This window comes from Haliotis rubra, unplaced genomic scaffold, assembly GCF_003918875.1.
Source record: "Haliotis rubra isolate DU_JTF1 unplaced genomic scaffold, ASM391887v1 Scf160, whole genome shotgun sequence".
Taxonomy (NCBI): domain Eukaryota; kingdom Metazoa; phylum Mollusca; class Gastropoda; order Lepetellida; family Haliotidae; genus Haliotis; species Haliotis rubra.
The window spans coordinates 360,729-377,611 of NW_025765559.1; the positions used below are offsets into that span (position 1 = coordinate 360,729).

At 41.5% G+C, this 16,883-nt stretch overlaps 1 protein-coding gene across 4 annotated transcripts in view; it reads right to left on the reverse strand.

Moving 5' to 3' along the window:
- Positions 1-329: 329 nt before the first annotated feature.
- The window catches only part of LOC124271454 (T-box transcription factor TBX2b-like), a 107,895-nt gene continuing 91,341 nt past the window's right edge, over positions 330-16,883 (reverse strand). For 3 of the 4 annotated variants that reach the window (XM_046706609.1, XM_046706611.1, XM_046706608.1), the window contains 4 exons: positions 8,657-8,824; positions 5,484-5,560; positions 2,640-2,839; positions 330-2,406 (listed from right to left, as the gene is read on the reverse strand). In XM_046706609.1, coding sequence (XP_046562565.1) covers positions 1,262-2,406; positions 2,640-2,839; positions 5,484-5,560; positions 8,657-8,824 — 1,590 coding nt within the window. In that variant the 3' untranslated portion in view covers positions 330-1,261. The remainder of the gene's footprint in view (positions 2,407-2,639; positions 2,840-5,483; positions 5,561-8,656; positions 8,825-16,883) is intronic. The other variant, XM_046706610.1, reaches the window with a different exon arrangement.

The following is a 16,883-nucleotide window of genomic DNA, read 5'->3' on the forward strand; positions in this document are numbered from 1 at the left end:
CTGAAAACACAGTACTAGAAACATGAAGTATTCAAAATATTTCAACGCAGCTATCCCTAACATTTTCCCCAGTTCTGACCTAAGAAACTACAGTTTCAGATGACTGTGAATATTCGTAAAGAGGACATTTTGAATAAAATACACTCATCTCTTTTTTTTAAATAGGATGCAGAGCAGGAACAATGTTATTGATACGAAACGTTGAGAATATGAGAAGAATAACCAGCCTTACTTGGTCTTTGAGGAAGACACATAGGAATATTTCGGAAAAGACTTCCGCCCGCATCCCCCCGTAAATTTCATTTTGCATGGCTAACCTAACCCGATAATTTAATGTATGTAGGCACAATGTCAATTTTAAACTTATTTTATACCTTCTAGTCAAATCATATTACCTGAAATATATATATCATCATCGTTAAAATTTAGGTGGGATACGAGCAGAAGTCTTACCGTTATTTCTGCCACTGGGAATTTATTCTGGTAATGATGTTGAATAATTATCGCTAATAGCGTTAGATACAGGATGAACCCAACGTGTACTCAATAATTCCTTTTGAAAAAAAAAGATGAAAGTTGATAGAAGCACTTAATGGAACCGTAATAGAAGTACTGCCTTCATTTGATGCTCTCCCCTTTGTATCAGTGTCAAAGTACTTACACAGCACTATGTTTGAGAAAAAAATACGCCAAAGGTACTAACTAACACCATGGCATAGTCTGTTAATGACTATATGTCAACAGAATGGATTCCGTTGCTGCTGTTGGAAACAGTAGGATGTTCTAAACTAAACTACTTTCGGCCACAGAGATCAAAACATTTGTTTGTGATCTGTCCAATGAATTCGGCAATTTCCGTCAATGTCCGGTCATTTCCGCCGTGACCGAGTCGCAAGCATCACAGATTTGTCTTTTGCACATTTGCCCAATCACAAATTGTTCTACAACAGCAAAAACGATTTTCATGTCAAATTTTAAATTGAAGAAAAAAAGAACAGAGTCGTCCGTGTCATAGCGACAGTCCCAAGACGTCATTTCGACAAATCTAAATGTCGACATTCAGCACAATACTACACATGGCAGTGTCACTTTCACTTCACATATAATGATGACGTCATCAGTTCAGGTGCACATATACATACTTTTGGCCATTTCGAGTTTGAGAAGGTCAATCTCATATGTAGATAAACTGTTCACAATTCATGTTGTGTCTACGTTGGCATACCCGTCAATAAAAGTCGCTAGTGATGAACAGGCTGTGTTATTTGTCAAGCCGGAGGTCCGACTCGCGATGCGCCTGCCTTCTGTCGAGACCATTCAACATTTTCTCTATGCTTTTCAGTTCACTGTGAGGGTTGGCATGAGTCACAGCTATGCTTTGGAGTGGACTTTTCCTTGAGGGTGGACTTTGACACATTGATGATACTGAATGGGTGATGCCCCGAGAAGAAGGTTCCCCACCCCCAAGGGGAGCACAGGGTGAGGTGATGGGGGACCCTGCTGAAGCCATTGTGGTCTTGGTCAGGGGTATTGTGTAAGGGTTGAATCTGTGTCCCGCGCTTCGAGAAGCGAAAAGGGAACTGAGATGATGAGATCCTGCGAGGTGCGACAGCGAGGTGCCCGGGAGACCCAAGGAGGGGTACCCTTGGGGGAGGAGATTGGAGTTTTGGAGGAGGCCATGGGATCCCCCCATGTGGCTAGACGACCCCATCCCCGGCCCGTGGAGATGGGAGGATGGAATGGGGGACATATTGTGACCCGTGTGATGGAGAAGTGATACCGGAAGAGACCCGTGGGACAAGGATGATGTGTTGAATAGTACAGGGTTGAGTGGGTAATGCAGCCCTGCTGTCGATGAGGGGTAACCCGATGGGCAGAGATAAGGAAACATAGGATGAGACACAGATGGTTGAATCACTGTCACATTCGGGGGACTAGTGTGCTCTTTGAAGAAGGACTTCTCGCGTTCCACAACCATTTCTTTCACATGTTCACTGTCCGAGTCTGATCTCTCGCCATCTGAGCGCTTTTCTGTGTCAGATGATCGGTAAGCTGGCCTTGAACTCACTTCGTCCTTGACCTCATCATGACCCTCATCGTCCGTCACTGGTTCCGTGCGTAAATGGTCATGGTTTGACGACGTCTCGTCCTCTGAATGTAATACATTGTGATACTGAGCGGAATCTCTATCGTCACTGACATCAATCTCTTCCTCGCCATCGTCATCTGCACATTCGACCTTGACATCAGTGACTGATGTCTCACTATCGTGACGCTGACCTTCAACTCGACGTTCAACTTGAACGTCACCTTCAACTTCAGAATGATCTTTGTCGATGTTTGGGTCGGGTGGATCGTCAACGGATACTGGATTCTTAATGTCCGCTGACTCGGAAGTTTGGGATTCTGAAAATAGGAATGAAATCTTACAGTAACTTCAACAATGAGTTTCCATTATTGGTCTCCGTTGTATGCGAAATACCAACATCAGCATATGCTGACTTATGGTTTCCATACAAACATTTCACAACGATATAAGTCCCTGGCGGCGACTTCACATAAATATATTAAATAAGTTGGCTACGCCCACAACAATAACTCCAATTAACATCGTTAAGTAGACATTACGTCAGTATTACCTGGCAAAGTTTCCGGTGACACACGATCTTCTGTTCCCACCACGGGCGCTGCCACGTCGTCAGTCTCAACTACCACGATAACCTCGTTTTCGGCTTCATCGTCATCACTGCCATTGTGGCTTACTTCCGGTTTCTGCTCGCAGTGCATGCCGGACGTACTTTGTGAACTTCCCAGGAGCAGTCGTCTAGAAATAGAGAAACTGTACACCAACGTGTCAAAATACAAACTATCAAGGAACATCTGAACATCATGTGTCGTTCTTCCCATCGACTATGAGATTGTGGAACAATTTATCTACAGATGTAAGAAATTGTACTTCACTATCAAAGTTTAAATCGAGCATAATAACAACATATAACTCAGCTCCACTGTACTTTTCTTACGGTATTAGAAAATTTAACATATTACATACTCAACTACGTCATGAAGCTAGTAGCTTAAGTTACGATCTGTACAGAGTAGGGCTAATCACTGATCCATCCTGCGCATGTGGAAACCCATGCGAAAATGCTCATCACTATTTCTTAGAATGTTCTTTATACAATCAACATAGAAAGATCATGCTTAAAGCTATTCAAGATGTATGTGGTAGTAATTACTAATAAATTGTGATTACATTGTCTGTTAGTTTAAACGGCATTGCAGATCTGACAAATCATAAAAATGAAATTATATTCAAAAATGTACATCAATATATATGCAAATCTAAACGATTCCAGTAGTCTTCCCTCTATACACCTTTTGTATTATAACATTTCCCCCTGTTATCTTTCAGTCCTTCTCTGTCTCTGTTTCTAATAATTGCTTGTGACGTAATTAGTTATTGTAAATATCTTTGGAGAGGGGTTTAAAGAAAGAGTTGAAAGAGCTTGTCCCCGATCCTTTCCACATTGTGAATAAAATATGTTTAAACTAAACTAACATCTGAGAAAATACCTGATGTTAGCGATTGGCGGGGAGTTCAATCAATCGGTGGTGGGGCTGTTGCATAGCGAAGTTAAGTTGTGATGGTATGAAGGATTAAGGGATGGTTGTGTGGTGGGTTGGATATAAGGTATGCAGTGTGGTGATATTGTCGTATAAGATTTAGGAGTGATTTAAGCCTTGGAGTGAATCCGTGAAAAAAATTTTACGGCGCGTTGGCAATATCGGAGCAGCAAATCAGCATAAATGGGTTTTAAAAAATTGTGGAATCGAACCCAGAACTTCGGCTTGAAAAGATAACGCGTCTACCACCAGGCTATCCCATCACACTTAAGTGATGGAGCTATGGTGGGGTAAAGGTTTGTTGGTGACAATAGTTGGCGGTATGGTTTCATGGTGCTTTGGGGTTTTTGTCATTTGGCCAAGGGGTTTGTTGCCTTGTTAAAGTTTGCTCTTGGGTTGATGGGTTCAGAGGAGTGAAAGTGGCTTCTGTTGGGATGGGATACTCTAAAAGAGGTAACAAACACCATCAAACATAACAAATTGCCACAATCCTTAACGAAACGCCAATTATATTCATTTAACAAACCAGTAGTATCCATCAAAACAAATAATGTACGAAAATAAGTTAATCTTTCGACGATCGTGTTTTAACAGTTTCTTGATGCTTTACTTGAGTGAGTGAGTTTTTCGCCGCTTTTAACAATATTCAAGCAATATCACCGCGGGGCACACATTGTGCCTATGTGGCTAATCGAACCCGGGCCTTCAGCGTAACCAGCGAACGCATTAACCACTAGGCTACCCTACCGTCCCCGCTTAATTTGAACCTGTAAGAATTTAATCAACATCTATGTACTGCAGAAATCATATTTCCAATCACACGCTGACGCATACAGGAAGTAACAGGCTAGGTAATACAATAGTATATTCAGTCAAAACAGAGCAGTAAGAGATAGATGACACTAAAGAGATTTGCCTCCTGTCCGAGGTCGTGGACAATAGGCCTGATTGCAAACTTAATAAATTGCAGTCGGAAAGATCTTCGTTTCACTGTAACCACGAATCTTATTATCCTACTTCGGAACAAAACAGTTTTTGTAAAGCCAACAGAATTACATCCTCCTAACCAAATAGCTCTCCACTCCAGCAATATAGGGGTATTTCCGGACGGGGGTCAAGTCATTGTTAGAGAACAGGAGGAGTGCAATCATCCCACAGAAAATGATAACCTTATAAAATTGTTTAGACAGGTCGCGGCTCTTAGCTATCAACTTCATTTGAAACCTACTGGTGTTGAATTGTCTGCTTTCCCGTGAAGGTTATACTACTAAGGATGCAGTTTGCACGGCCATTCTCAATTTAGATAATTGTTTTAAAGCTCGGATCGTTTTGGTAACGGCCAGCAATTGATCCTTGAGTTTCTATAGTAATCGTCTTATGCTCCTGACACGTTGTAAGAAGATAGCTCGCAATTCATTACGCCTTTTCCGGGCCCCGTGCCCAGTCTGTTAGCAATGAATGGCGTTCATTTGCGCAAATATAACCCCTCTAACACGAACTATAGACGTTGTTGACAATTACGCATCGCGAACCATTCACCAACGATAGAAATTGGGAAATATTATTAGGATTACGGACTAGCTAAATTTTAGAACTTGTGTTTAAATTATCCCCCTCTAATGCGTAAGGTGACACACGCGAGACCTGCGGACCGATCGTAAAATCAAATTAGACTACAACCAGGAGCTAAATCAGAGCCAATTCATACGATGAACGTTTAAACTGAATGATCGCCTTTGCAAGAAAATTACCGCTAATACCAAACCACAAAGATCCACAAGTGAAATTGACAGAAGCAGACTTTTGATTGACAGGGTCACGACAGGGAGACATGCTATGTTCGTTTCATTTCTTACTTTTTTTCTCTTTTTCCTCCTCCTGTGTCTCGAAAGCCTTTAGCGAACGGATTGTGGTCGATCTTCAGCTGTGTTATCTGGAATATAATGTGATTTCTTTTAGTTTGAATCAACTTTGTAAGTGTACGATGACACAGAGGTTCTTTCACACATTGTAAAGTATATGATTAAAACTTTCGTTTGTTTAATTAGATTATCATCCATTTACCAAGGTACATGACATACAATAATATTTGCAATACATTTGCATCGTTTATGATCATATAAGATTACGAATACACGAATGTGACTTTCGTCCCTCGTCTCCAAACGTTGGCCTACTGCTCACAATAACAGGTGTTAAGTGCAGTATAATGTTTGGAAAACGTGGTCTTATTGTATTTCCTATCTCAACTCAGTGTTATCCCGACTGAACAAACGGAATTATAATTTCAGTTCTACATATCAACCTTACGTCCAGCAAATATGATTTCGATGTAATCTCGGCGCGTTCTCGGGAGAATCATTTTATCAACTTTTAAGCATGAGATATAAATATCTGGCTTCTTTTCACAATGTTGTGACATGTGCAGCGAAGTGGAACCCCATTTCTCCTTATTAGGGAGCCTCTTGGCTCCACCATGTGTCAGTAAGTCACTCATGTGTCATCGGAGTGCAGCATAATAATCAGAGCTTAAATGATGCTATCCTTTCATAGAAAGACGGCGTGTCAATAAAACGAGAACAGGATTAACAGCCCTTATAGTAGGAACCATCTTGACGAGTGATAACATTCTCCGAATATTTACGGGTCAAGGCTTCCATAGATCTGTACGGCGAAAGGGTAAAGTGTACGGAGTTCTGTTAAGTACACGGGCGCATTATGCGATTTGTTCAAGTCTTAAGTTATGTATATAAATGGCTTTTCCATTTGAGCCTGGGTAATCACTCAAATATGAATAGTTTTATGGGCATATTTACAAACTGGAAATTTTGAAGAAATTATGATTTACTGTTTTTTTCAGCTGAAAGTCTGTCATGTTGAATAAAGGGGCAGGCGGGTAGAGAATTTAACACCTTAATTTGTTTTTCTCAATAACACCATTATATAATTGGTTCTCACCTACTGTTGCATTATGGGTGTTGCGTAGAAAGATTTTCGAAAATTATGGCTTTTATTGTCTTCCTGGCTTTAGTACCTTAAAAATACCAGACGAGGCGTAGCGCTTTGACACGGTTTTATTACCAGATATTGTTTAGTTGGGGTAATTGAACAATGTCGGGAGGTAATTACCGCGTAGGTTTGGGGTACCTGGTCGTTAGAAAATGTATTTGCGCTAAATCAACCCGCGTTTAACGTTTCCCCTGATGAGTAAATAGAAAGGAGGAGACAGGAATCACGCTCCGAGGACTACGCATTATTATAAAACTTTCGTCAAATGATGACAAGTTGAAATATGTTTAGCTGCGGAGCCATCTGGTGCACATCCGAGCTGGTCATCGATAGAAACTTGGCAATGTCGTCGTTTACAACTGGCAGTAATATTCACGTTGGAAAACAAATACATAAATAGGCTACTTTAATATCGTTAATTACCCCCATCTAATCTAATCCCAACTCGACAACAGGTGGCGCTTTCCTTCGGATAACTTCGTTCATTTCCGATCATTTAAGAATAAACAATTTCGGTGTAATCACTTTTGGCTTTGCGCGAACGAAATGTTCGTAGAGGGTTTTCAAATATCTGATTGATCGCACTGAAGATACGGTTAATTACACGTTCATTTACAATGATGACATCGTCAATTGCATATTTCTTTGCACTGATGATCAATAGACAAAGGGTGATGCCAGTAACACCTGCAACTAGATAGCCGCGTTCCCATGATGAAGAGAATCACAGGTGATAAATTGCACATCAAGGCGAAATTAGCATGATTTGCATCGGAGGTGAGATTTCTGTTATTAACAGCCCCTATGTGTTTTTATGTTCACTAGCAAACTGTATTTGACAAGTAACTTATGACTGATGTCTGTTGCAATAACCGATGATTTCAATACCAATATCAATAAAGTAAAGATCCGTTTTTTTCTGGACATAGGTTAATTATCAACATTAAAAGACACATTCGCGCCAATCAATTGAAATGACACTAACCGAAGATCATAAATCCTCTTTGGACTGAGCGAGGTCAGAGCAAGGGAAAGTTGCACTGGAGAAGGAAGGTGCTACGGCTGTGTAATAGACGCCATATTGCACGTGAAAAGCAACATGACTACACTGTTTAAACTGCAGATTCTTGTGACTGTTGTTGTGTTAATGACATGTTTTTCTAACTAATTTTGGTGCCATGATCATCACCGTTGGCATATACGGCTACATCAACATATATTGTCAGGCCTTCTTCTGTTACGACTATTACATCACCATGTACGATATCCTATATTGCATTTTCTCCTGTTTCTCTGCTGCTGCTGCAACTACTACTACTACTACTACTACTACTACTACTACTACTACTACTACTACTACTACTACTACTACTACTACTGCCACTACTACCACAACAGCAACTAACACTACTACTACTGGTGCTTCTTCTTCTTCTGCTACTACTACTACTACTACTACTACTACTACTACTACTACTACTACTACTACTACTACTACTACTACTACTACTACTACTACTACTACTACTACTACTACTACTATTACTACTACTGCTACTACTTCTTCTGCTACTACTACTACTACTACTACTACTACTACTACCACTACCACTACTACTATTACTACTACTGCTTCTTCTGCTACGACAACGGCAACTACTACTACTTCCACTACTACTACTGCTTCTGCTACTACAACTACAACTACTACCACTACAGCTACTACAACAACAACTACTACAACAACTACTACTACTACTACTGCTGCTGCTGTTGCTGCTACTATAACAACTACTTACACCGCTCCCTTTGATCATGGGTGGAATGGGGTTGAAGTAGGTGGCGCTACGGTTTTTGATAATATACCCCAGACCACCGAGGATGGAAATACTTATCCCCTCATAATGCCAAGTATGATACAGTAAGAAATAATGAACATGCAACTCGGTGACACCAATACCACAATGTATCAGCATATCCCCATGCTCTCAACCATACATAATAACCCTGGTAGGTTTACCTTTTCGTTTTGATAGGCTGTTACGGCTATAAACTCCGTTTCCTTGAACACGTAAGTTCGGAAGGCGCTGTATGGGAGTTTGAGTATGTCGTTGGCTCGGACAAGGTGAAACCGAGGCTGATACTTGTGCATGGAGTTTAGGATCGTTTGGAAGTAGTCCAGCCCAGTCTGAAATGAGGGCAAAACCACATATTAAATCCAAGAATTAACGAATGTGTCTATCGATAATAAAACGTATATAAAGTGATGCATATTCAAGCATCGTGAATTACATTTATACACATGTTAAAGACCTGGTACAGTTTCAAACTATGAACAATATAATAAAACAATATACTAAAAAAGATCACAGATACAAAGTCATGCGCTTGTGAAATACCCATGGCACTGTACTGGGACTTTACACCAAGTATGACGCTGAGCTCACCCATTATACCCATGGCACTGTACTGGGACTTTATATCCAGTATGACGCTGAGCTCATCCTTTATACCTATGACACTGCACTGGGACTTTACACCAAGTATGACGCTGAGCTCACCCTTTATACTCATGGCACTGTACTGGGACTTTATATCCAGTATGACGCTGAGCACATCCTTTATACCTATGACACTGCACTGGGACTTTACACCAAGTATGACGCTGAGCTCACCCTTTATACCCATGGCACTGTACTGGGACTTTATATCCAGTATGTGGCTGAGCTCACCCTTTATACTCATGGCACTGTACTGGGACTTTATATCCAGTATGGGTCTGAGCACATCCTTTATACCCATGGCACTGCACTGGGACTTTATATCCAGTATGACGCTGAGCTCACCCTTTATACCTATGACACTGTACTGGGACTTTATATCCAGTATGTGGCTGAGCTCACCCTTTATACCTATGACACTGCACTGGGACTTTACACCAAGTATGACGCTGAGCTCACCCTTTATACCCATGACACTGTACTGGGACTTTACACCAAGTATGGGGCTGAGCTCACCCTTTATACTCATGGCACTGTACTGGGACTTTATACCAAGTATGGGGCTGAGCTCACCCTTTACACCTATGGCACTGTACTGGGACTTTATACCAAGTATGACGCTGAGCTCATCCTTTATACCTATGGCACTGTACTGGGACTTTATATCCAGTAAGTGGCTGAGCTCATCCTTTATACTCATGGCACTGTACTGGGACTTTATATCCAGTATGACGCTGAGCTCATCCTTTATACCTATGACACTGCACTGGGACTTTACACCAAGTATGACGCTGAGCTCACCCTTTATACTCATGGCACTGTACTGAGACTTTATATCCAGTATGACGCTGAGCTCATCCTTTATACCCATGGCACTGTACTGGGACTTTATATCCAGTATGACGCTGAGCTCATCCTTTATACTCATGGCACTGTACTGGGAGTTTATATCCAGTATGACGCTGAGCTCATCCTTTATACCTATGACACTGCACTGGGACTTTACACCAAGTATGACGCTGAGCTCACCCTTTATACTCATGGCACTGTACTGGGACTTTATATCCAGTATGACGCTGAGCTCATCCTTTATACCCATGGCACTGTACTGGGACTTTATATCCAGTATGACGCTGAGCTCACCCTTTATACCTATGACACTGCACTGGGACTTTACACCAAGTATGACGCTGAGCTCACCCTTTATACTCATGGCACTGTACTGGGACTTTATATCCAGTATGACGCTGAGCTCATCCTTTATACCTATGACACTGCACTGGGACTTTACACCAAGTATGACGCTGAGCTCACCCTTTATACTCATGGCACTGTACTGGGACTTTATATCCAGTATGACGCTGAGCTCATCCTTTATACCTATGGCACTGTACTGGGACTTTATATCCAGTATGTGGCTGAGCTCACCCTTTATACTCATGGCACTGTACTGGGACTTTACACCAAGTATGACGCTGAGCTCACCCTTTATACTCATGACACTGTACTGGGACTTTATATCCAGTATGACGCTGAGCTCGTCCTTTATACTCATGGCACTGTACTGGGACTTTATATCCAGTATGACGCTGAGCTCATCCTTTATACCTATGACACTGCACTGGGACTTTACACCAAGTATGACGCTGAGCTCACCCTTTATACTCATGGCACTGTACTGGGACTTTATATCCAGTATGACGCTGAGCTCATCCTTTATACCTATGACACTGCACTGGGACTTTACACCAAGTATGGGGCTGAGCTCACCCTTTATACCTCATGGCACTGTACTTTCCAGTATGGGGCTGAGCTCACCCTTTATACTCATGGCACTGTACTAGGACTTTATATCCAGTATGGGGCTGAGCACATCCTTTATACTCATGGCACTGTACTGGGACTTTATATCCAGTATGGGGCTGAGCACATCCTTTATACTCATGGCACTGTACTGGGACTTTACACCAAGTATGACGCTGAGCTCACCCTTTATACCCATGGCACTGTACTGGGACTTTATATCCAGTATGTGGCTGAGCTCACCCTTTATACTCATGGCACTGTACTGGGACTTTATATCCAGTATGGGGCTGAGCTCACCCTTTATACTCATGGCACTGTACTGGGACTTTATATCCAGTATGTGGCTGAGCACATCCTTTATACCCATGGCACTGTACTGGGACTTTATATCCAGTATGTGGCTGAGCTCACCCTTTATACTCATGGCACTGTACTAGGACTTTATATCCAGTATGACGCTGAGCTCACCCTTTATACCCATGGCACTGTACTGGGACTTTATATCCAGTATGGGGCTGAGCTCACCCTTTATACCCACAGCACTGTACTGGGACTTTATATCCAGTATGTGGCTGAGCACATCCTTTATACCCATGGCACTGTACTGGGACTTTATATCCAGTATGACGCTGAGCTCACCCTTTATACCCATGGCACTGTACTGGGACTTTATATCCAGTATGACGCTGAGCTCATCCTTTATACCCATGGCACTGTACTGGGACTTTATATCCAGTATGACGCTGAGCTCACCCTTTATACCCATGACACTGTACTGGGACTTTACACCATGTATGGGGCTGAGCTCACCCTTTATACTCATGGCACTGTACTGGGACTTTATATCCAGTATGACGCTGAGCTCACCCTTTATACTCATGGCACTGTACTGGGACTTTACACCAAGTATGGGGCTGAGCTCACCCTTTATACCCATGGCACTGTACTGGGACTTTACACCAAGTATGGGGCTGAGCTCACCCTTTATACTCATGGCACTGTACTGGGACTTTATATCCAGTATGACGCTGAGCTCACCCTTTATACCCATGACACTGTACTGGGACTTTACACCAAGTATGGGGCTGAGCTCACCCTTTATACTCATGGCACTGTACTGGGACTTTATATCCAGTATGACGCTGAGCTCACCCTTTATACTCATGGCACTGTACTGGGACTTTACACCAAGTATGACGCTGAGCTCACCCTTTATACCCATGACACTGTACTGGGACTTTACACCAAGTATGGGGCTGAGCTCACCCTTTATACTCATGGCACTGTACTGGGACTTTATATCCAGTATGGGGCTGAGCTCACCCTTTATACTCATGGCACTGTACTGGGACTTTATATCCAGTATGACGCTGAGCTCACCCTTTATACTCATGGCACTGTACTGGGACTTTATATCCAGTATGTGGCTGAGCTCACCCTTTATACTCATGGCACTGTACTGGGACTTTATATCCAGTATGACGCTTAGCTCACCCTTTATACCCATGACACTGTACTGGGACTTTATATCCAGTATGGGGTTTAGCTCACCCTTTATACCAATGACACCGTACTGGGACTTTATATCCAGTATGACGCCGAGATGAATATTTACACACAGTCAGACGCTATATTGAGCCCTTATATCCTGTATGTGGCTGAACTGAACCTTTACATCCAATTGATATCCAATAAGCCTTTCTACCTTATAGCAGGTTGTTGTGAGCCTTTATACCCAATGGTTCTGAGCTGAGCGTTTACACCCAAAAGGACGTTATGAGACGTGATGACCTATGCATGACGATAGTCTGTCTCACAGTCCCTGAACCACAATGTGTCCCCCCTCCCAACCCTTTCTGCAATACAAAATCTCAAGATGAAGTAAATCTAGATTTAATCAGGTTCTATATCTCTGAGCTCACTGGCACTCTTTTTCAATTTAAATGGAGTTATGCATGTATCAGAATTATCTGTTTAGTGATTAAGCGTGAGTCTATATGGCGCTAGGCCGGTCCTTTCACCCTGAGCCATACACAACAGTATATGAGGCAAATTATTCACATACCCATACACTTATTTCGTCGACAAAAAATACACGAAAGGTTCAAAGGAAGAATTCTGGCAACTGTGAGCTTCAAAATACAAGTAGGTGGATTTATATGAACTTATTAAATGACTTTGGACAAAAACATCCAACACGGGAAGATACGGCTTCCCTGAAGTCCGTGAGAAGATGACGTAAGTCTGATGCTAAATTACAGATGACAGGAGTGTAAACGTCAATAATGTGTTAGGACATTAACACCCCTCTCACACCTACGAGAACAATGCAATCCATTCTGTTTTCTAGCGTTGAGATAGTACCAGGCGAGGTGACATATTTATTTGTTCTAAAACACAAAGGAAATGCTTGGTTTGCTAAGTGCTGATGATAACGCGATTTCTTTAACACCCAGATCGCGTCAAAATCTTCATTCCTCACCTCAGACAGTAGAACAGTGTTCTAGTCTACCATGCAGCTGTTAACGGCACAGCTTCGTTGCGTAAACTTTCGCACATGACGTTGGCAACAGTAAACCAATACCCTGGCCACAAATGAAGTCAGAGTCTCTTAAAACCTCATACAGAGCGCCCTGGTCGGCGAGATACCATATCAAGCCATCATCTACATATTCTAATGTAAAACCATCGCGACATCAGCAATTTCGCGAATGAGGATTTCCGTAGCGATATTTTCAGCACGGTTGTCGATTCATGAGTGCCAAGTTAGCGCTTGACGATGCTATCGCTGCAATCGTAAATCTAGCCGTCCACTCACGTAATAATTCGCCACATAAGCGTAAAAACTCCGCCAAGCCCTTGCAATTACCCCCCTTGCATATCAGTTGTCTTTCTGCTCGTTTGGACAGACGGGCAAACAGATGATGACAGTTGCCAGCGAAAATGGCTGATAGGCGATTAGGGACTAATAAGGTCTTGTCCACCTAATTTGCATAATAAACGGCTGCGTGATTGCTGATTTGTTAAGGTCAACGTTTTGACGGGTGGCATGGCCGTTTGTACGAAACTACGGCAGATGTTGTCTCACCTCGACAAGCAGAGCTGACAAATATGTAACTAACCAATAGAACATAAATTGCGAGCAATCAATTTGTATGGTTGCTTGTCAACAATAAAGATTAAATTAACTTTAAAAATGTCATAACTGCTAAAAGGTTGGCGTAAATTTGGTGTGAACGATTACAAGTTTCTTCAACTTTGATTAATTCGTAATGATCCCGATTTTAACTTTATTGTCGCTGTTACTAATAATCACGCCCTACAGTTAAAACATTTGTCGATTGACTGGTTTAAAATAATCAGCGATACTTTACAAAAGATAACAGAACTCCCCAATAGGATGTTAGCTCACGTAAGCGTACTTCTTTCAACGCGAAAAGGAAAATAGTCCACGTGATATTTACCATATCATAAAGTAGTTCGGACTTTAAGTTTATTAAATACAGCCATCGCATTTGAAAATATACATCTACAAAACTCAAAATATATACATCCAAAATGGAGCTGAGAATAATCCTTAATTTCTGAGTAGTTTTGTTTATTAGTATCCATGACAACTCTGTAAATGACTAGTTTGGTGTTGTTAACCAAACCTCTCTAGATCGTAACAACGAAATAAAGGCTGAAAACCGATACAAATCAAAGAAGCAACATACCAAATAAAATAATTGTAAAGAAACCGACTAAGAAATGGCTCTGGAAAGGAGTTTATCATTTACTTTCACCAATATAAGAAATGGAAACAATGTTGTCTTGCGCTTTGCACATTTCAATATACAATCCAGAAAAATCTGAATATAATTTGACACCGACATTTTATTTGTAAATGACCAACAGCAACGTTTTTGTCCTCGATGACCAGTGGTCAGAGCGAGTAACTAGAAACGTCCATCGCGAATGATCAAACACAATCATATATTAATTACAGCAACCAAGCTTCTTCAACGCTACACAGTACACGTGCGTCAAACTCTCGAATGGAAGTCGCTCGGTTTGTTCTCAAACGCCGGGTACACTTGTTTAACTTAGGCGTCTGCGACTGCAAGTTCACCGCACGAGTTGTCGCCATTCTATCAATAGCTCTAATTATTGTCGACAATAAAGACACAGGCAAGAGCATGAAGAAGTAAGAACGCATTTGAGGGCATATCTTGCGATTCGTCTAGAGATGCTGAGAGAAGATAGCACCTTAAGAGGTGAACTTCTCTCTTTCAATGGCGCCAGCACTGACTATGTTAATTTCATAGAGGCACGATGGAGCTGCACCAAAGATTAAGAAATTTGGCGCCAATTAGCACGCTCACGTGGGTCCGTATTTAACTTGAAGGTGGCGTGGCGGCCATTTTCTGTCGCCATTTCAAACCGCCAAACTTATCGTTTTGGAATCGGTGATGGGTTTCCAGATGGAAAAGACTGCTAGTTCTGACAGTGAGATCTATCAACCGATACCTAGTGTATTCTAGTGCGCTCAATCTCCGAACGCGCAGTTCCCTCCATGAAATCCTAACACATGACTTGCGTGAAGTCCTGTGACAGCGGGTATTACTAAAACCTTCATCTGCCATAGGAATCTGGATACGGACCGAAACTACTGACATCGTGTGGTGGGCGATAAAGGATTGTCGCTGTTTATCAGAATCTGATAGCAAAAACGAAAAGCGAGCACGAGAGGCTTCAGCCACACAGAAAGCAAGGGATCGCTCAAGTACAGACGAAAACGCAAATAGCTAGAGATTTAGGATAACTGCTTGAAGTTAAGTAATGCTGATTGCCTACCCCGACAGACAGATACACACGCCGATTCCCGGCATATATTTCCTAACGTGTTCATTTCACACATAACATGCAATATTGTTACAAATTCGTAACCTCCGTTATCAGATAGCAACAGGTAAGCTTTCAGGCACGTCAACATAATTTCTCCGTACTTAGAAAACGAAAAGTGAGACTCTCCTTGGCGCAGGGTAAGAGAAGATATACACACATAATATGATAGATAGGAATTCGTACACGATGCAAAGAAACGCAGATATAACCTCGATTGCTTACATCTTGAATTTATGCGAACGAGCATTTTACGTAACTGACTACATCAACCCAACATTAAATATATTTATTTCACTGAGAACATTTAGAAACATTTATGGTGGAAGAATTGTTGGTTCTTTAATCCATATTATGTCCTTTTTGAATAAATTGGAATTTGACGAGCATGCATGTCAACCACACAGGTGCCAATGATGCTACTTAATTCCCCAATGGACTGACAGTCATATTTTTATGCCATACAGAGAAAAATTCACACATTGACTACGCTTTCGCCACATGTATGCTTGTATTCACGCGGATTATTTCAATTTGGATGTACTAATTAATTTGTATTGTCATTACAAATTTCACTATTAATAACACACAGAAGGTCAAGGTAAGATTGCTTAAAATTCGTTTCTGGTGAAAATGTAGTTAAATATTTCAGCAGTTTGGCATATAAAAATGCTTCAAAGAAGACCACCTGGTTTTCTCCTAAATAATTCCCATGCTCAGGGTTGGTGTTATCTGCGGAGTTAATGACAGTTACATGTCACATTCCCTTATATATTCAAAGACAGTTCATACATGAATTTCAACGTAGTCCAAAATGACTGACATATATCTGTGATAGACAGTGTGTTGCCCATGAACCAGGTGTTAGGTTAAAAATACAACTCAGGTGTCATATGTCAACAGTTTCACATCAAAGTAAACCGAATTACTTATAAAACCTACAATACGTCTTATTTATTTTTGTATTACTTACTTACTTACTTCAGATCTGTGAATACACAATGCCATTTAGAAAGTGGTCAAATGTAACATATGTCATATTCGGGATTACACTTT